This window comes from Vulpes lagopus, chromosome 1 (assembly GCF_018345385.1).
Source record: "Vulpes lagopus strain Blue_001 chromosome 1, ASM1834538v1, whole genome shotgun sequence".
Lineage (NCBI taxonomy): Eukaryota > Metazoa > Chordata > Mammalia > Carnivora > Canidae > Vulpes > Vulpes lagopus.
The window spans coordinates 45,886,983-45,909,030 of record NC_054824.1 but is presented as its reverse complement, the minus strand read 5'-3'; the positions used below and the strand labels follow the sequence as shown (position 1 = coordinate 45,909,030).

At 35.5% G+C, this 22,048-nt stretch overlaps 1 protein-coding gene across 7 annotated transcripts in view; it reads left to right on the top strand.

The window, feature by feature from the left end:
* Positions 1-22,048, top strand: part of PHF3 (PHD finger protein 3) — a 77,147-nt gene that overhangs the window by 28,906 nt on the left and 26,193 nt on the right. For 5 of the 7 annotated variants that reach the window (XM_041742759.1, XM_041742751.1, XM_041742726.1 and 2 more), the window contains 2 exons: positions 14,499-14,660; positions 19,659-21,441. In XM_041742759.1, coding sequence (XP_041598693.1) covers positions 14,519-14,660; positions 19,659-21,441 — 1,925 coding nt within the window. In that variant the 5' untranslated portion in view covers positions 14,499-14,518. Of the gene's footprint in view, positions 1-13,479; positions 13,584-14,498; positions 14,661-19,658; positions 21,442-22,048 lie in introns of those variants that run through there. The other 2 variants (XM_041742769.1, XM_041742780.1) reach the window with 2 other exon arrangements.

The window sequence follows — 22,048 nt, the reverse complement described above, 5'->3', positions numbered from 1 at the left end:
CATTTCACTTAGCAAGTTTCAGTTTTGCAGTAAAGTGTCAATTATAGACATCATGTTTTACATTAGATCCTCAGATCATACTCCTTTTATAGCTGAAAATTTGTATCTTTTTACCAACCTCAACCTCTATTTCCCCCACAATGTGGCATCTATATTTTTACAGTCTGTTTCTATAAGTTTGATTCCATTTTTTTTTTTGATTCCACATATAAGTCATACCATGTAGTATTTGTCTTTCCCCGTCTTTTCCTGACTTATTTCAGTTGGCATAGTATTCAGGGTCCATCCATGTAATCCCAAATGACAGGATCTCCTTTTCTCATGGCTGGATAATATTCCATTGTGTATGTATGTGTGCGTGTGTATGCGTATGTGTATATCTACCTAGATACACGCCACATCTTTATCCACTCATCCATTGATGGACACTTTAGTTTCTTTATTATGGATATTGCAAATAGTGCTGCAAATATGGGAGTGCAGATATCTCTTTGATACCCTGTTTTCGTTTGGTTTGGTTAATGTACCTAGAAGTGGGATTGCTGGATCATATGGTAGTTCTACTTTTAGTATTTTGAGGAACTTCTGTAATGTTTTCCATAGTGCCTATACCAGTTGACATTCTTACCAACTGTGAACAAGGGTTCCCTTTTCTCCACATCCTTATTAACATTTGTTATTTTTTGTCTTTTTGAAGATAGCCATTCTAACAGGTGTGAAGTATTATTTCATCTTGTTTTTGATTTGCATTTATTTCCCTGATGATTAGGGATTTTGAATGCCTTTTCATATACCTGTCCATTTATTTGTGTGTCTTTTTTTGAAAAATGTCTATTCAGTTCCTCTGCACATGATTTTATTGGATTGTTTTTGGCTATTGAGTTTATATATATATATTTAAAGATTTTATTTATTCACGAGAGACACAGAGAGAAGCGGAAGGAGAAGCAGGCTCCCTGCGGGAAGCCTGATGCAGGACTCGATCCCAGGACCCCAGGATCATGACCTGAGCCAAAGGCAGATATTCAGCTGCAGAGCCACCCACATGCGCTCCGCTCCTATTCGCTCCTATGCTTTGGATATATGCTTTGGATATCAATGCCTTTTCAGATACATGATATGCAGATCTTTTCTTCATTCTGTAGGTTGCTGTTTCATTTTGTTGATGGTTTTCTTTGTTGTGCAGAAGCTTTTTAGTTTGATGTAGTTCCCCTTGTTTATTTTTGCTTTTGTTGCCCTTGCATTTGGTGTTAAATCCAAAAAAGTATTGCCAAGGCTAATAAAAGGAGCCTGCCCTTGCAGGAGTTTTATGTTTTCAGTGTCTTACATTCCGGTCTTTAATTCATTTTGAGTTGATTTTTTGTATGGTGTGAGATAAAGGTCCACTTTCATTCTTTTGCATGTAGCTATGCAATTTTTGCAACACTATGGAAGAGAATGTTCTTTCTCCTTTGCATATTCTTGTCTCTGTTGTCATAGATTAATTGATGTAAATGCATGGGTTTATTTCTGAGCTCTCTGTTCCATTGATCTGTGTGTATTTTATTGTTTTGATTGTTGTAGCTTTTGTAGTGTAGTTTGAAATCAGGGAGTGTGGTGCTTCTAGCTTTGTTCTTCATTTTCAAGATGGCTTTGGCTATTTGAGGTCTTTTGTGGTTCCATAGAAATTTTAGGATTGTTTGTTCTATTTCTGTGGAAAAATGCCATTGTAATTTTGATAGGGATTGCATTGAATCTGTTGATTGCTTTGAGTAATTTGTGGAAATTTTAACATTTTTTTATTTTTTATTTTTTAAATAGGCTCCATGCTTAGCCTGGAGCCCAGCAGGGCTTGAACTCATGACTCTGAGATCAGGAGTTCAGTGTTTAACATTAATTCTTCTAATCTGTGATGCAACATCTCTCCATTTATTTGTGTCGACTTCATTTCTTTCATCAGTGTCTTGTAGTTTTCAGTGTACAGATCTTTTACATACTTTGTTAAACTTATTGCTAAGTATTGGTTTTTTTTTTAAGCAATTGTAAATGGAAGGTTATATCTTTAATCTCTGTGTGATAGTATACTTGGCCAAACTTTCTTTTAGAGACTTTATCATTTATCAGTTCTACAGAGAATTTAGTTCCTATGCATGTGTCCTGAGAAAAACCCTCCTATTGTGTATCTTTTTGAGTGAGTAGATTTTTGATGTTGTTATTTGGTTGTTCCATGGTAAGATACTTCTGATCTTTGTTTTCTAAACTGTTAGCATTCTTTTTTCTGAGTCCTGTAACAGGTTGAAGTGCAAGGTGTCAATCAACACTACTGTTATGGAATAGAGGTGCTTTATTCTGTTTCTTTGCTTGCTAAGGGTAATTTCCTGATTAGAGTCTAGTTTAAGGTAGAAATTCTAATATCTTGAAATGGAAACTTGGGAACAGTGACACTTTTACGTACTTTCATGCAGTTCATTCAAACTGTGCGCAAGGCTGAGGACTGTATATTCTAGGTGTGTTCTAGGAACTAGGGATGTATCAGCATAATGACAAATTCCTGCTCTCATGAAGTTTACATTTTATTTACTATTGTGTAAAATTAAAAATCTTCTCTTGCACTGTTACAGATTATAATATTAATTAAGTCTTACCTGCTGAAAAATTGTAATCCTCTAAGAACTTTTTCTCTTGGCTTCATTTGTTTTTGTTTTTCTCTTATATTTGAGTAAAAGTGAACCAAACATCTGGTTATAGAACAAAGTGCATAATTGAGATCTGATTCATTGAAATGGGAAACTGAATAAATAATGGTAACATCCATATAACAAGATGGTTAAGTTGCATTTTTTCCAAACAACTTTTGTTTTATGGTGTCATTCTTAATAGCATTCTAGGCATCTGGAGCTTATGGCATAGTTCCACAATGTATAATGATTTGCTTTGGCATAAAAGTGTTGGTACTGTCTGTTCATTTAACAAATATTTATTGCATACCTATCAGGTGCCAGGCTGTTCCCAGTCCTGGAGGGTACAGTTTTGGTAGAGCCCCTGTCCTAATGGAGCTTACAGAAAGTGTAAGGCAATAGAGAATATTTGGTTGCTTGGTGGTGGAGGCCATGGTTTACTTGAGTTGGGCTGGTCAGAGGAGGTCTCTGTGGAGGTGACATTTTAGCAACATTCTTAGAGACATGTTGTGGCCAGCCTTTTGAAGATCATGGGTTCCCGGGTAAGTGAAGTATGTTCCACATAGAGAAATAGGTAGTGAAAAGGATGCATAAATTTAGGCGGTGATTAGCAAGTCCCTTTGTTAGAATAAAGTAATCCACTGTTAATAAATAGCTCTAGTATCCCTGGGTTGTAGTTACATGATTGCATTCATATTTAGTTTTTCACCCAGAAAATGTAAATGAACTATGAAACACAGATATTCCCATGTGCTATCCCACCAAAAAAGAAAAAATCCTAAGAAATAAAGATAAAATTAGATAACCAGAAGCAGTCCTTAAGCAACTAAGTACTCCCCAGTACTCCCTAAACACTCAAGCTCATGTTAACAGTGTTTACCTGGTCACTGTAAGGTTTCCACAGTTAGCCAGTGGGTAGCCAAGTGCTTTTTCTCTGTGCTTGTTTTTAGAACCATGGTACAGAGCTAATTCATGTGAAAATTTGTTAATGTGCATTTTGATCTTTTCCTTAATTTCATAATAAGTGTTTTCTGGTAGTTTAAAAAAAATACTTTGGTATGATTTTAGTCCTTATGTCCTATATTTAGATATTTATGAAATTAAATTTTCATGTTTTGAGATTAGGTTTTTATTTTTTTGTTTTCCAGAGGATGAGACATTTACTCTACTTTTTGTTTTATCTCTGGTAGAATTGAAGTCTGTACACACACACACACACACACACAGTCAGATCTTTACAATTGAATTTCATTGTTATCATAAATCATGGTTTGGAAGTTCATTTTGTATACATTTTTATATGTATTTGTCATATATTTGCATTACTGTATTCTTTTGCTCTTTGCTTACAGCAAAACTCCTGGAAGGAATTTTCTGTGCTTTCTATATCCAGTATCGTTCCTCCAAATTCTGATTTTGCCCTATCTACTCCACTGGATTATAGTTACTATCACTCTGCCATATACCAAGGCCATTTTTCTTTTATCAGTGGCATTTAATTCATTTGATCTCTGACCTTGAAATGATTTATTCACTTGATTGGTTTGTAACTCTCTTCCTTATTCTTTCATCTTCCTGCCTTCTTTCTTTCAGTTTCTTTTAATATTCCTCTTCATTTTCCTGACTCCTAAACATCAGAATATCTCAGTTCAGATTTTAGGTATCTTTTCTTTTTCTACTAACTGTTGTGCTGATTTTATCCAGTTTTATTACTTAAAACTTTTTTATGAGGTACCTGGCTTGCTCAGCTTGGTAGAGCATGTGACTCCTGATCTCGGGGTTAAGTTTGGGCCTTATGTTGGGTGTAGAGATTACGTAAAAATAAGATCTTAAAAAATACTCCTTATGATTAAGTGTGTGTGTGTGCATATATATATATGTGTATATATATGTGTATATATACATATACTTATATATGTATCTTTAGTTTCAACTTCTTAATTTCTAAACTTGTATGTCTATTGGGTATCTTAATTAATGTCTAAAACTAAACTCAGTGCCTACTTTCCTACCTCCTAGTTCCCCTTGTACCACTTCTTCCTACAGTCTTTCTCATCTGTATAAATGGCAAGTCCTTCTTTTGAGTGGCTTAGCAAAAGTTTGAAGTCGTTATTTACTTAATCCTTTTCTTTCACATTTTCATATTCAGTTGGTCAGCAAATCTTGTTGGCTTTATTTTCAGGATCTCCAGAATCTGACTAATTGTACTTCTCATTTTTTTCACTACCACTGTGGTCTTAACCATTACCATCTCTCACCTGGATTATCCCATTAGTCTCTAAGTGACTTCTCAGCTTCTGCCCTTGGAGATTTATAACAGTCTGTTCTGAAAAGAGCACCAAAAGTAATCCTTTACCAAGTTAGGTCATATCACCCTTGTGTTCACAGTGCTTTGGTAACTTTCTATTTCACACAGAGAAAAAAAGTTGAAGTCCTTGTAGTTTAGACTCTTCTTAGTTTCTCTTTACACCTCTGCAGTTTTACCTGCTATTCTCTCCCTCGCTTTCCCTAATCTAGCCACACAGACCTGCCTCCCATTCTGTTCTGACATCCTAGGATGTTTCTTCTTCAGAGTCTTAGGTATTTGATTTGCTTCTAGAAAGCTGTTGCCACAACTGGTGTAGGTTTTTGCTGCGAAGTCATCTCAGCAGTGTCCTCCCCAGTCCCTTCTAGACTATACAGTGCCTTTTTGGGAATTAGAAAAAGACACCGTTTCTTCTGTGCACTGCTTGGAGAGCAGCAGAGGGGGGCCTAGATTTCAGTCTTTGCTTTAACCTTTGGGTCAGAAGCTGTTGTGCAATAACCGGTACAAGCATCCCTAACTTTCCCTGGATATTCTTTTTTCTTTTTTTTTTTTTAAAAAGATTTTATTTATTAATCATGAGAGACCCACAGGGAGAGGCAGAGACACAGGCAGAGGGAGAAGCAGGTTCCATGCAGGGAGCCCAATTCCAAACTTGATCCTGGGACTCTGGGACCATGCCCAGAGCCAAAGGTAGATGCTCAACTGCTGAGCCACCCAGGCATCCCAGACATCCCGTCTGACCTTGGGTATTCTATTTAAAAATTAAACCCATCCATTGTTCCCCTCTCCACACACTCATCTTCTTTTTCTTAAGTGTTAAGACTTATATAATATGGTAAATGCTTGTTTCACTCTTAATGTAGCTGAAGCTTTATGGAAACCGTTTCTAAAAATTTTGCATTTTATGGAAAACATCAAACAAAGCAGTGAGAATAGTGTAATCAACCTCCATGTACCTGTAACTTAGCTTAAACAGTTAATAGTTGGTTTTATTTCATTTATACCCTACTCCTTACCTACCCCCCTGCCCCAAGATTATTTGAAGCACAGCCCAGAAGTCCTATAATTTCATTTGTAAGTATTTCAGCATGTATCTTTAAAATACAAGGATTGGGGTGCTTGGGTGACTCAGTTGGTTAGCATCTGCCTTCTGCTCAGGTTATGGTCCTGAGATCCTGGGATTGTGGGATCGAGCCCCACATTGCATTCCCTTTGCCCTTTACACCCCACTCATGTTCTCTCTACTGCTTACTCTCTCAAATAAATAAAATCTTAAAAAAAAATTCTTTATTTTAGAAAAATAGCCACAATATTATTACCCAGCCTAAAAGTTCTTAATATTGGGCAGCCCAGGTGGCTCAGTGGTTTAGCGCCACCTTCAGCCCAGGGTGCGATCCTGGAGACCCGGGATCAAGTCCCACGTCCAGTTTCCTGCATGGAGCCTGCTTCTCCCTCTGCCTGTGTTTCTGTCTCTCTCTCTCTCTGTCTCTCATGAGTAAATAAACAAAATGTTTTTTTAAAAAGTTTTTTAATATTTTTAAATTGAGCTTTCATTTTTACCCAGTTCCCTAAACATTTTCTTTAAGTTTGAATTGGAATTGAAATAAGATTAATACATCCAGTTGGTTAGTATGCAAGTATGTATCAGTCTATATAGGTTCCTTCCCCCCCCATCCCCTTTCTCAATATTCATTTATTGAAGAAACCAGGTCATTTCATCTTAACTATTCTGTATCATTGGTACCTAGAATAATCTAGGCCAACATGTGACATATAATAGGTACTCAGTAAATATTTTTTTTTCTCAGTAAATATTTTTAAAGGAATTGACTGAAAGGTAAGTAATTTATAGTATTCTAGGATGGAATTAAAATGTTAAATTTTTAGGGAATGATTACCATCTCACTTTTACATTAGCTTGATAGAGTGATCTTGGCAATAAGAGAAATTATTTAGACAGTTGAGAAGGGGTCAGATGTAGGGCACTTAGGGCTACAGAAAGTTAGTTGAAAAAATCTTCCAAGATACATTAATAATTGCTACCATTTAAGATCTTATTATTTACATACCATGCACTGTCTTAGAAGCTATATTAGTTAATTCAGTTTTTACAGCAATCTTTCAATGAAGAGTTCATGTCTTCATTTTCCCAGTGAGGTAATTGAAGTTTAGTGGGAGAAATGGAGAAGTGGGTCCTGGGCATTAATGTTTTTCCTAATAAGTTTTTAGAAACTAGAGACAACTCTTTAAAACCGTGTACATTTATAACTTTGGTAAAAAAAAAAAAAAAAAAGTGGCACCAATGATACTATTTCCCTCTACATAGAAAGCCTTTGTTTAATGTGTATCTTTCTAGCTTCTTTTTCTTAAACTATTTTATATGAGATGGATTGGAAAATGAATAAGAAAAAGGAAAAATCTCTAAAATAACCATTATTAGCATTTTGGTGTATGTTTGGGGTGTGTGTGTGTGTAAGAGTATATAAAACTGGAAAACAATTACATTATACCGCTTGCAGTTCTTTCCTTCATACAATGCCTGTTTAGCATATTGAAGACTGAAGATCTGCAGTGGAAAATACTGTTCTAATTTGCTTTAACCCAGTGTCTCTCTTTTATACTTGCTTGATAGAAAATCACCTTTCTAAGACATACTAATAAGTTTTACCCAAAGTATGAAGTTGAGTTTGGCAAAAGTTGAAATATTTGTGCATGTTTAAATATAAGACTTTAGAATGTGTTAAATTACACATTCTAAATTTGATGATTTAGAAAGGATGGATAATTTAATAGTATTAGAGTAACTGAAGACAGCATTCTGAAGAAAAATGAGCTTAGATTGCCATCAAATAATACTAAAATAAGGCAAACAAGGGAAAATACTTGCATCAGGTAGGTAACATAGATATTATATAAAGAATTCATAAACATTGGAGAGAAAAGCACCTTTACACTTTAGTGGGAGAGTAGGCAGAGCTAAAGAAATACAAAAAGGCAGTACACATATGTGAAGTGTTCAAGGTTCTTTAGTGACTCTTTCTTTTAAAAATCTGAAACTCTATGCCAGTGAGTTCTTATTAATATGAAGCTCTTTGTACTGTAAATTCTTTATATCTTTATGGAAAACTATATGATGAGATATATAAAATAGTAAAGTATGTATATTTTCATTTTTTGACTCAGTAAACCTATGTTTTAAAGTTCATTGGTTTTTTGTGTTTTTTTTTTTTTTTGAGATTTTATTTATTCATGAGAGACACAGGGAAGCAGAGACACAGGCAGAGGGAGAAGAAGGCTCCACGCAGGGAGCCCGATGTGGGACTTAATCTCAGGACCCCGGGATCACACTCTGAGCCAAAGGCAGACACTCAACCACTGAGCCACCCAGGCGTCCCTATTTTAAAGTTTATTGTAGGGAAGGAATTGAAGAGGAAAAAAAGATGTATATGCATAGTAGCAATATTTGTATTTTTCAAGTTAGGAATGTCTCATATCTAAAATGATAAATTTACCCCAAATGGTTCATTTTATGTAAACCTACAGCCTGATATGTATCATGCCACAGCTTCTTTTAGGAATGAATAGGTGTATCATCCGTGAAGGAAGTAACTCTCACTGAAACGAGTCTAAATAGTGGCTGGGTGGTATTCTGCAGTATTAGAGGAGAAAGTTGTGGGGCCTCTGTTAGGAGGACATACCCATATAATTTCTTTTTCTACTTCATCAGTCCTGTAAATAGATCCCTAAAGCTTCTTGCTGCAACGGTGCAGCATCATGGTTTTAGGTTTTTCTCAAGTCTGATACTTAATGCCAACTTTTGTAATACAGTAAATGTTGAGGAACTAAAAGTAGTTGAGATTGGCCTTTGTACTGCCAGCATTAATTAAGGCATGTCAAAAATGAAGAATTTCTTAACTGTATTTGTGGTTCTCTCTTTTATATGGTATTAAAGTGATTTAAACTAATCCTAGTTGTTGAGAAATTCAGTAAGTTTAACTCCAAATCATTTGGTTTTATTTTATCTGATTTACCTCCTCTTCCCAAAAAGATAGATTGGAAATAGTCTGGAATAAAGTAATAGTGTCAGGAGGACTTCACATAAGACTTGACTGGCGCCAGAACTCAGCAGATTTAATAAGGGCCATTTGTGGATAAGGATGGGAGGAATTTTAATGTGATCTGAATGCAAACTCAAGGATTTCTGAGTATGATAGTATATTTTATGCCAAAATTTCAAAATGAGAGTGGCATCTAATTCTGGAAATCTGGCAGGGAGGAAAAAACATTGTTTTTCTGTATGGCATGACCATACACTGTCTCCTAAAGAATGTGGGCCATTGCATTGTTTTGATAACCCACAGTTCCCATTTTAGTGAATTTAAAAGGTGGATATCAAATACTTGTGGCAGGAGGGAGGAGATGTGGGAGGTCCCTGAGAATAGGCAGTGTTGGTAAAACAGCCCAGATTCTCCTTTACTTCTATTCATTTTCTTAGCAGAAGCAGTTGGATTAAACTGTTTAAAACACAAATACCTAATTGGGAGGGTTTTGCCACAGAGTTCATTCTGCAATGTGAATTACTTTAGTCAGATGATTGGATTAGAAGAAAGAAATTTCAGATACTTTTAAAAATTTGATTCGTTCTAGGGAGAGTTGAAGAAAAGCAGTGAGGAAGAAGGAATACGTAAGTTTTGATATCTAAGGGGGGAGACTGAAACAAGTTAATAGAGGGCTTCCTAACTTCCAAGCGTTTTATATATATTAATTTAATTATCACAGTAGCCCTCTGACCCACTAGTATATTCTCCATTTTATTGAAGAATTTGAGGCACAGAGAAGTTAAGTAGGTTCTTTACTTGTTGGGGGCCTTGTTCAGATGAGAGCCCTGGAAATATTAGAGACCATGTAGAACTTGATTTAATGTAAAGATGGGCTTCTCAAGGTGAAGGAAATGTGTTGCCAAGTAGAGCAGGAGTATAGAAAAGGCTATATTCTTAGAAATTTCAACTCTGAAAAATATCCCAAATGAAATCTTAGGTATTCTAATCATAGGTTTTTGATTTAGGGGGTTTTTGTATGATGATGATGGGACCGCAAGGCATTACTTACCCTTTAAGTTATTTTCTAGCACATACAAACATGCAGTATCTTTGTTGATTTTTCCCTTCCTCCCCTTTCTTTTCTCTACCTCCTGCCTCACTCCTCCTGCCCCACTCCTCTTTTTTTTTTTTTTTTTTGCCAAATTCTCTCTCCCTTCCCATTCCCTCATCTCTGTTTCCAAAAGGTGATTCTCCTTGCCTCACCTCCTTCCATTTCCCTTTCTCATTTGTCATTTACATAGAAAAACCATCTTTTGTCCCTTTAACTTCCTTGTTTGTCCACCTTTGTCTTAAAGACTGCAGTTGTCTTTCTTTCTTTCTTTCTTTCTTTCTTTCTTTCTTTCTTTCTTTCTTTCTTTCTTTCTCTTTCTTTTCTTTTCTTTTTTTTTTTCTTTTTTCTTTTCTTTTCTTTTTTCTTTTCTTTTCTTTTCTTTTCTTTTCTTTCTTTTCCTTTCCTTTTCTTTTCTTTTCTTTCTTTCTTTCTTTCTTTCTTTCTTTCTTTCTCTACCTCTTGTCATTTCATTCTCTGCTTCGGTGTGTCAAATTAGTGGATTTTTCTCCTTCCATTGTTTTTCTCTGTAACAATAACCTTCCTGATCTGTACTTCATTGAAATTCTGCTTACCCTTTTTTTGTGTGTGATGTTGTATTACCTTGATGCTTCTTTTGCCTGCTCTTTTTCTTTGTATCATCAGTATATCCAAAAAGTGAAGTCAGTGCCTCACTTCCATGTTTATTCTTTCCAACTTCTTTCTTTTGGTTGGTGAGAACCTTTTTTCTTTCACTCATCAACATTTAAAATTTCCTGACCGCCCCCCCCCCCTTTTTCCCTAATTCTTTTGCTCAGCAAATATTTCTGGAGTGTTTCCTGTATTACCAGGTTATTATTCTAGGTTCTGAAGTTACAGCAACGAATAAGAGAGTGACTTGTAAGCTTATATCCTAGTGGAGAAGATAGTTAATAAACAAATATTTAGTTAGGTAGTGTGAAACATGTTTTAAAGGATAAAGTACACTAATGGTCAGTAGGCAGTGATGGGAGCGTATGCTGTTTTGGCTAAGATTGTTATGAAAAGTTTCTTTGAGAAGACGATATTTGGGTAAAACTTGACAAGAGTGAGTCACATGCATATCTGGAAGAAAAGACAGACAGAGGGAATAGCAAGTACAAAGACTCTGAGATGATATTAGGTTTTCCTGTGTCAGCAAAGGCCAGCGTGACTGGAGTAGAGTGAGTCATAGAGAAGTTGGCTGGGGAAAATCTTAGGATCCTGTGGTCTCTGGCTAGGATTTTGGATATAAATCTAAGTGCCGTGGTAAGAGTTTGGAGGGTCTTGAACAGGAGAATGATAACAAGATAGGACTTCATGTTTTAGAAGGATCACAGTGTGACTGTGTGGGAAGTAAGCTGTGTGTGTGTGTGAGAGAGATGAGTGTATGGGGAGTGTTTGTCAGTAGAAGAACCTGAGACACTGTTATCGTATAGTTTTGATAAGAGATAATGGTAATTTGAGTAGAATGTTAGCTGTGGAGGTGGCAAATGGTTAGATGAGTGATAGATTTTATTTATTTATTATTTTTTAAAAAATTATTTATTTTAAAGAAGTGTGTGTGTGTGTGTGTGTGTGTGTGAGAGAGAGAGAGCGAGCGCGTGCGTGCGCGCGTCTGAGGTGGGGGGGGGGGAGTAGGAGAGGAGGGAGAGAGAATTCTCAAGCAGACTCCCAGCTGAGTGCAGAGCCCAATGCAGGGCTGCATCCCAGGACCCCGAGATCATAACTTGAGCCAAAATCAAGAGCTGGCCTGCTTAACCCACTGAGCCACCCAGGCATCCTGAGTGATTATGTTTTATAGATAGAACTAGCAGAATATGCTGATCATTTGGATGTGGTATATAAGGAGAAAGGAGCTAAATTCTAAAGTTATGGGTTTGAACATCAGGGTAAATGGAGGTTCCAGTACCAGGAATATCTTAAGAGGGGCAGTTTTATTGAAGAGGGATGGGTAGAAGCAGTGTTTATTTTTAGTATGCTAACCTTGAGATACCCATTAGAGCTAGTGGAGATGTCAAATTGTACTCTTCCAGAGGTCAGATGTGAGCTTGGAGCTGGAGAAAATAATTTTGAGTCATCCAAGTGTGGATGGTACTGGATGAGATCACTTAACAGGTTTTGTGTGTAGATAAAGAAGAGAGATGGGGAAGGACTGAACCCTTAAGCCAGTGTGTAGATCTCTTCCTCAAGAAAAGGAAGCACTATCAAAGGATATTGAGAAGTAGCTAGTAAGATATAGGAAGCTGTTGATGTTCAAAAGCTAAATGAGGAGAAAGGGATTCAGGAAGGGGAGATGGGTCAGTTACATGGGGAGGCTACTAGGAAATGGAGTAGGATAAAACCTAATAATTGACCTTTGGATTTGGCTTTCTAACTCCCTTTGATTTTTGCTTTGCAATATAGTCCTGAATTTCAGAACATACTTTTTCACTCCCTGTCAACAAACATTATTAATCAGGCTTCAATTGCTCTTCTCCTGGACTATTTTCCTCTTTTGAGTTTTTCCTTTTTCTCTCCTGATTATAATACAAAATACACACTGATTGTAGAAAAGTTGGAAAACACAGAGACAGTAAAATGATATAAAAAACTTAAATTCTTTGTCTACCTTACCACTAGAGATAATCACTGATAACACTCCAGAGCTTTTTTTCCCCTATCCATTTCTATTTATGTATGTTTGTAATGCATATATTGTATATATGCTTTTATATAAAATTGATATGAAAAGTAGTCTTAAATTTTCCATTTTTGAATGAATATTAAAAATTTTTTGAGAATGTGTGTGAATGTGTCACAGCATAAGTATTTCATCATGATGAGCCTTCTGACTGAACTTCCTGGTCATTTCTCCTGTAATTCTATCTTAAGTGAGTCCTGATGCATTTTCCTGAAGTATATTCTTCTCTAAACTTTCAGGGTGTAGAATAGTAATTGAAGCATAGACTATTTTTGAGAGTAATACATGTATATAGCAAGAAATACGGAAAACAGGAAAAAAGTATACTATCTTTTATAGAATAACATAATTTTCATCTATTTTCTGCTAATCTTTTTTTCTGTTTGTCTAAATGTACATACACATGCATTTGTTTTTTACTAACAAAGATCACAGTGTTTTGTAGCCAGCTTTTTTCCCCATAATTTATTCTATTTATAATTTATTGGTCAAAGTATATAAGCAGTTTCATTATTCTTGTTTGTTGTCAAAGTGCTCTTCAAAAAGATTGTACTATTTGAAAGTATATTTATAAAGAATTTTGTTCTCTTTAAATTTTAGGATAGACCACTATCTTGTTGAGCTCTTTTAATTGAAGTTCTTCTTGGATACAAAGATGAGGACTAGATAACTTCTTGAGGTTCCTTCTAACCCCTAGGATGAAGATAATAACTAACATTTGTATAGTGCTCTAAAGTTTACAAAGTGAGTTCTCATACATCATCTCACTTGATCCTCACAACAGCCCTGTGAGGTAGGTAGGACAGGTATTGTTATTCTCATTTTAGAGATAAAGAAACTAGTAGAGAGGTTAAGTGACTTGGTCAAGTTTTATTTAAGTGTTTTAGCTGGGATTTGAATCCAGGCCTTCTGATCTAAATAATCACATTCTTTTTACAAGATTTCATATAGCTGCATATTTAGAATTTTATATCATCAGCTAGTTAAATAAAATTGTTATATATAGAGATAAACCCAATGACAATGTGAATACAGTGTTTATATTTTCTTTAGTGTCCCCGATCCTTTCCCATATTTTCTCCCTCCCCATTTAATGAAATGCTCTCTCATTTGAGTAGAAGGTAATTTAATTATATAGCTATGCACCTACCATTTTACTTATTAGCATTTGGGAGAGGGGGAAGTTAGATGATGTTTTTCATTTCTCTCTGTGTATATTTTTTTGCTACCACTTAAAGGTGTACTTATATTTCTGCACATGTAGTATAAAATCTTTAAGTAATAGAATTATACTTAGGACTAGAATCTTTTGGGTCTAGCATCAAATTAGAATCACAGGCTTTTCAAGGCATTAAACTTTTATACTACTCTAACCAAAATTGGGATAATTGAGTATTTCAAGTGTAGTTGTTTATGATGTTCACAGAGGTACAGTGAATAAAAAGTGAGAGTGACAGTGGAGGTCAAATCAAGAACAATCCTAGCTACTCTGACTAGTTACCTCATAAAAGTAATAAAAAGTTTGTAAAGCTGAATTGGGAGCTTGATAGTGGCAATATCACATAATAGAAACAGACCTAGATTTTCAAGACTGTGTAGTGTAGTATTGCATTAAAATGTCTCACAATGTTTTCTGTAACTGCCTTTAAATACTTAAGGTATTCAGTATTTTTAAAAATTAATTTTCTTGTTTTTGTTTTTTCTCTAGTTGTTGGTCTTGACGATATTATGGACGAAGGAGTCGTTAAAGAAAGTGGCAATGATACCATTGATGAAGAAGAACTGATTTTACCTAACAGGAATTTGAGGGACAAAGTAGAAGAAAATTCAGTGAGGTCACCAAGAAAATCACCTCGTTTAATGGCACAAGGTAATCCTTCTAGGAAGGTTGAGCTAGAAAATCAAAGGTATAGGAACAGATGTGATAGTTTGTAAACTTGCTAAGCAGAGATATTTTCATGATGTTTACTAGTCTGAGCATTTTGATAATCAGTTTTGAGATTATATCAATTTGTTGGTTTAATTTTTAAAATTTTTTATTGAAATTATATATTTACAAAATTTAAAGGGTTGACTAATTCTTTAACTTTCTGATGCTTATTTTCCTTCCCCAGAGGAAATCATTATTAACCTACCAGCTGGTTTTACTAATTTTTTGGTATTTACTTTTATGTCTGTAAGTAATAATGTATATTGCTACTTTTTGATTATTCTAATGTGTAGGTATTTATCAACTTGCCACTCTGGATGATGAATTCAGTGTTTGTTCTCTTGTCCACATTACACAAAAGTACATTTTCTCATCCTTCTAATACATAGTTTTGTTAGATTAGTAGTTATTTATGTTTTCGGACTCTCTATGCTGTTAGAGATCAATTTAATAAACTAAAGTTACTTTTTCCTATACAACCTTTTGTCTTTCTGATTTAATAAATGTTTCTGTTGTTCCTTTGCTTATAGTTTTGTACATTTGTACACAGTTTTCTGTGTACATATCAGTAATAACACCCCAACTACTTTGCTGGTGTCTAAATCTTTCATAAAAATACTTCTGCAGGGGGATCCCTGGGTGGCGCAGCGGTTCGGCGCCTGCCTTTGGCCCAGGTCGCGATCCTGGAGACCCGGGATCGAATCCCACATCGGGCTCCCGGTGCATGGAGCCTGCTTCTCCCTCTGCCTGTGTCTCTGCCTCTCTCTCTCTCTCTCTCTCTCTCTCTCTCTCTCTGACTATCGTAAATAAATAATAATAAAAAAAATACATTTAAAAAAATACTTCTGCATATCAGATATTCTGTCATTTTCATTTTATAGAATAAGTCTCCTGGAGCTTTCTCATCTGCTCCCATGTGTGCTGGTTTGTTAGCCCTGCAAAAAGCCTGATGCATAGCTATTATCCAGGGATCTCCTATACTATTCTGATGATGATTCTGTTTGGCATTGTAGTTCTTACTTCCTCTTTTTTTGGCTTAGTTCCTTCATTTTGGTGACACTTCTGCTGTGAAAAAGGAACATGGAGGCATGTTATTTTAAAACTGTGTGTCTGCAAATGTATTTAATTTGGTCTCACATTGGAATTATACTTCATAGAATTCAAGGTTGGAGATAATTTTCCCTCAGAAATTTGAAAGTGTTCCTCTACTTTCTTCTGATTTCAGTGTTGTTGAGAAGTTTATGCTGATTCCTTTTATTTCTTTTTTGGTATGTTATTTACTTTTTTGAAGTTTGTGGAGTCTTCCTCTTCAGCTCTAGTGTTTTGATTTTTTTTTTTAAGATTTTATTTATTTATTTGAGAGAAAGTGCAGGCACAAGTAGAGGGAGGGAGAAAGGGAGAAACACGCTTCCCACGGATCAAGGAGCCTGATGGCACCCCGATCCCTTGCCTGAGTTGAAGGCAGAAGCTTAACCGAGTCACGCAGGCACCTCTGATATTTTTGATAATGTGTCTTGGTATTAGTGTATTTTAAGTATTGAGCTCTGGGTACTCCATGGATCCTTTAGCACAAAAAGTATTATTCAATTCTGGGGAAAGTTTTTGTATTATTTCATTGGTAGTTACTCTGTTTTCTCAGCTCTTTCTTTCTGGAGCCCATTATTCAAGTGTTAGGAGGGACTGGCCCTTCCATTTTCTTTATTTTGCCAACTTTGTACCTCTGTCTTTTTCCTCTACTTGGTAAAGTTTTTTCATGTTTATCCTCCAGCTTTTCCATCAAATTTTATATTTCTAATTTCTGAATTTTTTTGTTTTGGGAATTGTCCTTTTTGTAGTATTGTGGTCTTGTTTCATAGACACAATATCCTCTGCTGTCTTTTTTAAATCTCCTTTCATCATTATAGTTTCTTTTTTCTCCATGTTGTTTCCCCCTTGCCCATCTTTCACGTTAGAGCCTTTTCTAAACTGTGATCCTTGGTTGTTTACTCATGTTCAAGAGTATGGAACTAAAACTGTCTAAAAGGTTAACACTTAAAAGACTGGGTGGGTTGGATTTTGTCTACTGTGAGCTTCACTGTTTTATTATCTGGTTACATGGGTTTTTTTTTTTTTTTTTTGTTCTTCTTGGGATGGTGTTTTGTTTTTTTTTTTGTTTGTTTTTTGTTTTTTGTTTTTTTAAAGGAATCTCTGATGTCAGAATTAGGGTTATTCCCTTAGGCTCATTAGATTGGTAGCATGTTATGGGGACCTTTTAGGGAAGTTGACAGGGTATCTCAGGTTTCGATATATATAAATTCACCTAATGTCACAAATTTCAGCGTACTTTACTGCCACTTTTATCTGTGCCTGATGTTCCTTAGTCTAGAAACCCTGTTTTGTTCTCTTACAGAAGCAAGCTTTCAGTCTTGGATTAGGACCAGGAAAGGGCAGTTGCCTGGCAGATGGAGTGGGAGAGAAGGAGCTAGGGGTCCAACTGCTTCTTAAACAGCTTTCATCTCATTTTAACTGCTTGCCTCCATCCACACTTTCGAATCACCTGGGGTCACCAATTCCTAACCCTTTAGAGGTATCAGTGATACTGGTTCTTGCTGACACTGTCTTCTTAGAGTTTGTCTTTTTTTGGGGGGGTCTCCTATATCAGTTACTTCTTGAGCATCTCTTGTTTGGCATCCAAAACTATCACTGTTTTCTCCTCTTCCTTTCATGTTAGAGTTATGCCTTTTGTATAGCATTAGTGTGGGGTTTTCAGAAGTGGATTTTAAAGTTAGATGCATGTATTTATCATCTTTTCCTCAATTTTTATACACACACACACACACGTGTGTATTTGAAGATTTTTTTTTTAGAGTGAGCATGGGGAGAAACAGAGGGGGCAGAAGAAGGAAGGGGAAGGAAACTGAGGCAGACTCTGAGCTGAACGTGAAGCCTTTTGCATGGGGGCTTGATCTCATGACCCTGAGATCACAACCTGAGCTGAAATCAAGAGTCAGATGCTTAACCGACTTAGCCACCCAGGCTCTCTACCCTCAATTTATATTTTTAATCAGTTTTTAAAATCTGTTATTTGGTAATACTTGTGACTTTGAGTAATGAAAAGAGTAGGATGAACATTATGGACAAATGATTAATGTTGGCCTATTCAACCAGAATTCAAACTAAGGCAGTTTATATTTAGAGTAGAAAAACAACTTGATCTTTAGCTCAATAAATCAGTTACTATTGGAAAACGTTTTTTTCATTTTAATTACTTTTATAGTTGCATATGCTATTCGTCAGTTTTAGCAACAACCTAGATAATGGGTGTTACAAGTTCATTTATTTTATTTCAAGGCAGACAAATAAAGTAGAGCTGTAAATTATTACAGGCGACAGCTTCAAAGCTTAAAATATATAAAAAATATATAAAAATATCCAGATGTTAACAAACCATTAAGTTTTTAGTTATTTAGAAATGTTACATATCTGAGCATGTGATAAACAGTTAAAAATCCACACTAATTTAAAAAAATTGTTGAGTACGTACCTAATGATGAAATGCTGTGCTGAGTTCTAGGGAAATTAGAAAGGGTCTCTAAAACTAGGATGACCGAATAATTTTTTGTTTAAACTAGGACACTTTTGAGAGAAAAAGAGTGTGCTATTGATAATCACATTGGGACCTTGGGTGTCACCTAGAACTGTTAAAGACAAATGAAGACATGTGATACCTTCTTTAAGAATTTAGTGGTATATGACAAATAAGTGAGTGTTTTAGGTATTGGTGCATATTGTTTTTTTTTTTTTTTTTTTTAAATCTGATAGTGTTCAGTGTTCATGCAGAGTTTATTTGGAGGCATTGGATGTGCATAGAATTGGAAATAGCTGATTCTGTATTTTAGTTTGTGGGTTGTTTTTCTAGTTAATGAATCTACTTCAGCTCTCTTTCTTTCTAGTTTCTTTTGACTCCATATGTTCTCCTGGAGGGTGTATCCAGATAGGGAAAAGAGGAAAAACTCACATGGGGATTCTTTGTTAGGAATATTGTTAAAGGTGGGAAGCTTTATTAAATTATTCTCATACCTTCCCTACTTTCTTTCATGATAATATTTTCTTGGCTTAAATTTTTTTGTTTGTAATTTCTCTTTCATTTCTTAGGAATAGCTTGTATGCTAAAATGGTAATACAAGTGAAGCATTCATATAAAGGAGTTAAGAGTTCTTGTGAGACTGTTTTGAAATACACAGATGCTGTTGTTTGTGATAGGTGGTCTAGTTCATATTTTACTGGTACTTGAACTTGTTCGGTATTATTTATTTAAAGGTATTTAATGGGGCAGTCCCGGTGGCTCAGCGGTTTAGCACTGCCTTGGGCCTGGGGCATGATCCTGGGGACATGGGATCGAGTCCCAGGTCGGGCTCCCTGCATGGAGCCTGCTTCTCCAACTCTGCCTGTGTCTCTGCCTCTCCCTCTCTCTCTCTCTCTCTGTATAAATAAGATCTTTTTTTTAAAAAAAGGTATTAAATGTTAGAAAAAAGATATTTAGTGTTTAAAACTGTATGATAGTCTTGTTTTATGATGGGCATTAATGTAAAGGAAGCTCATTTTACTTATTTTACTCCTAGCTTAGTTACTATAGAAACTTGTTATAAACATTCTTGCTTTCTAGTAAAGTCTATCAGTCTGAATTTTGTAGTTTTTTCTCCTGCCAGAATTTATAGAACTTTGATAAATACAAAATTTAACAGGTATGTGTGTGTGTGTGTGTGTGTGTGTGTGTGTGTGTGTATGTGTGTATGTATAATATGTGATGAGCATCGTGTGTAACTGTTCAGTACATTTTCATTGAAATATGCAAATTTATAGCTCAGAATAAAAAAGTGATATTCTAAATTGTATTGAAATAAAAACACATGGCAAAATAGCTAAGTTATTTTTATTTATTTTTTTCCCTTGTGATAGAACAAGTAAGAAGTTTGCGACAAAGCACTATTGCCAAGCGTTCAAATGCAGCACCTTTAAATAGCACAAAAAAGGCATCTGGGAAGACTGTATCTGCTCCTAAAGCAGGGGTGAAACATCCAGAAAGGTGTCAGATTAAAGAAGTTTCTGTGTCACCTAAACCTGAGTACCATAAGGAGAGCAGAAGGAGCAGCCGACATATTGGACAAATTGAAGTGGTACCAGAAGTATCCGTGTCTTCAAGTCATTCTTCAGTGTCACCTTGTCTTGAAATGAAGGATGAAACTGGATTAGATTCTAAGCAGGAGTGTAATAATCAGGGAGAAGCAAATGTGCCATCTCATGAATTAAATTGTTCACTCATTTCAGAGACTTGTGTTAGTATTGAAGAAAAGAAAAATGAAGCTCTGATGGAATGTAAAGTCAAGACTGTTACTAGCCCACTGTTTAAGTTTTCAGATAAAGAAGAACAGAATGATTCTATTTCTGATAAAATAGATGTCACTGTTGTTGAAGAAGTGAGGGAAAAGGGAAAAGTTGAACAAGAATCAAATGAGACAATAAAATTATCCCATGAAAATGACCAAATTATTGAGGAAGCTGCATCTTCTGCTTCTCTTTCTGATGCTGTGGCTTGTACAAATCCAGATAAGACTGAAAAGAACCTTGTAGGTTTGTCTTGTTCTGTGGATGAAGTAAATGAATGTAATTTGGAATTGAAGAATACCATGGAAGTTTCTGATAAAGCTAAGAACTCCTTTCAAAGAAATGAAATAGAACCATTGGGTTATTGTAAAGACACAGAGTCTAATGATAAGCAGTTGGAGAACACAGAATTTAATAACTCAAACTTAGAGATGGTTGATACTAATACTTTTGAACCAGAAAGTAATATTTTAGAAAATGCTATTTGCGATGCACCTGACCAAAATTCAGAACAGTTGAATATTGTTGAAAGTATTAAAATGGGGCCTCATGAAATAGCAAACCTTCAGGATGACAGAAACAGCCAGTCAAGTAGTGTTTCTTGCTTAGAGTCAAAAACTGTAAAATCCAAACAAACAAAACCTATAATTCATTCTAAGCAAAACATGACCACAGATACTCTGAAAAAAATTGTTGCAGCAAAGCATGAATTAATACATAACAAAACTAAAATTAATGTCAAGAGTGTGAAACGAAATGTTGATGAACCAGAATCTCAGCAAAATTTTCATAGGCCGGTCAAAGTGAGAAAAAAACAAATTGAGAAGGATTCAAAAATTCAGAGTTGCAATTCTGGTGTTAAATCTGTGAAAAATCAAGCTCATTCTATATTGAAAAAAACATCACAAGATCAAAATTTAGTGCAGGTTTCCAAACCCTTAACTCATTCTTTGAGTGATAAGCCTCATGGTCACCCTGGTTGCTCTAAAGAACCCCCTCATCCTACACAAACTGGACATTTATTACATTCCATCCAGAAACAATGCCATAAGCCCCAACAGCTGGCTGCAGCAATGAAAACCAATAGTCATGTGAAGGAAGAGCTTGAACATACAGGTGGTGTAGAGCATTTTAAGGAGGAAGATAAACTGAAGCTTAAAAAACCTGAGAAGAACCTACAACCCCGCCAAAGAAGAAGCAGCAAAAGTTTTTCTTTGGATGAGCCACCATTGTTCATTCCAGACAACATAGCTACTATAAAAAGAGAAGGCTCAGATCATAGTTCTTCACTTGAAAGCAAATATATGTGGACTCCCAGCAAGCAGTGTGGGTTTTGCAAAAAACCACATGGCAACAGGTGTGTGTGTATATGTGTGTGTGTGTGTGTGTGTGTGTGTGTGTGTGTGTCTGTGACTGTGAGAGAGAGAGAGGTACATTAAAGAGAAATTGCTTTTTAGGGTGTGGTTATGTGAGAATTTTTTATAGAAAGAAATTACTTAACATACAAAGACTTACAGAAGCAAAAAAAAACCCTCATCAATCCTGGATAAATGATAGAAAGTTGAAGCCACTGAATTTATAAATATATCATCCCAGAACATTTAAAAAAGCATAGCCTGACCAATGGCTGGTATATGGAAATGTTTTGTTATTGTAACCAGTTAGAGAGTGTGGTTTAGTTATTGCATCTGAAAGAGGAAAAAGAGCTTGCTGCTAATCAGAAAATTGTTATACTGCTTTGGGTCTGTAAGTTATATATTATTTTATTTGGCATGAGCAGAACTAGTAATAAAGTGTAAAGGTCATAATGGAAATTCTATTTTTTTGAAGATTTTTTTTTCTTTTTTGTAAATGAAGCTTACTTACCATGACTTAAATACCACCACTTCATAACTATCAGACTTGACCTTAGAATGAAGTTTGGTAGCTAAAACAACTGTTAAATTATTCAGGTGAATTGTGTA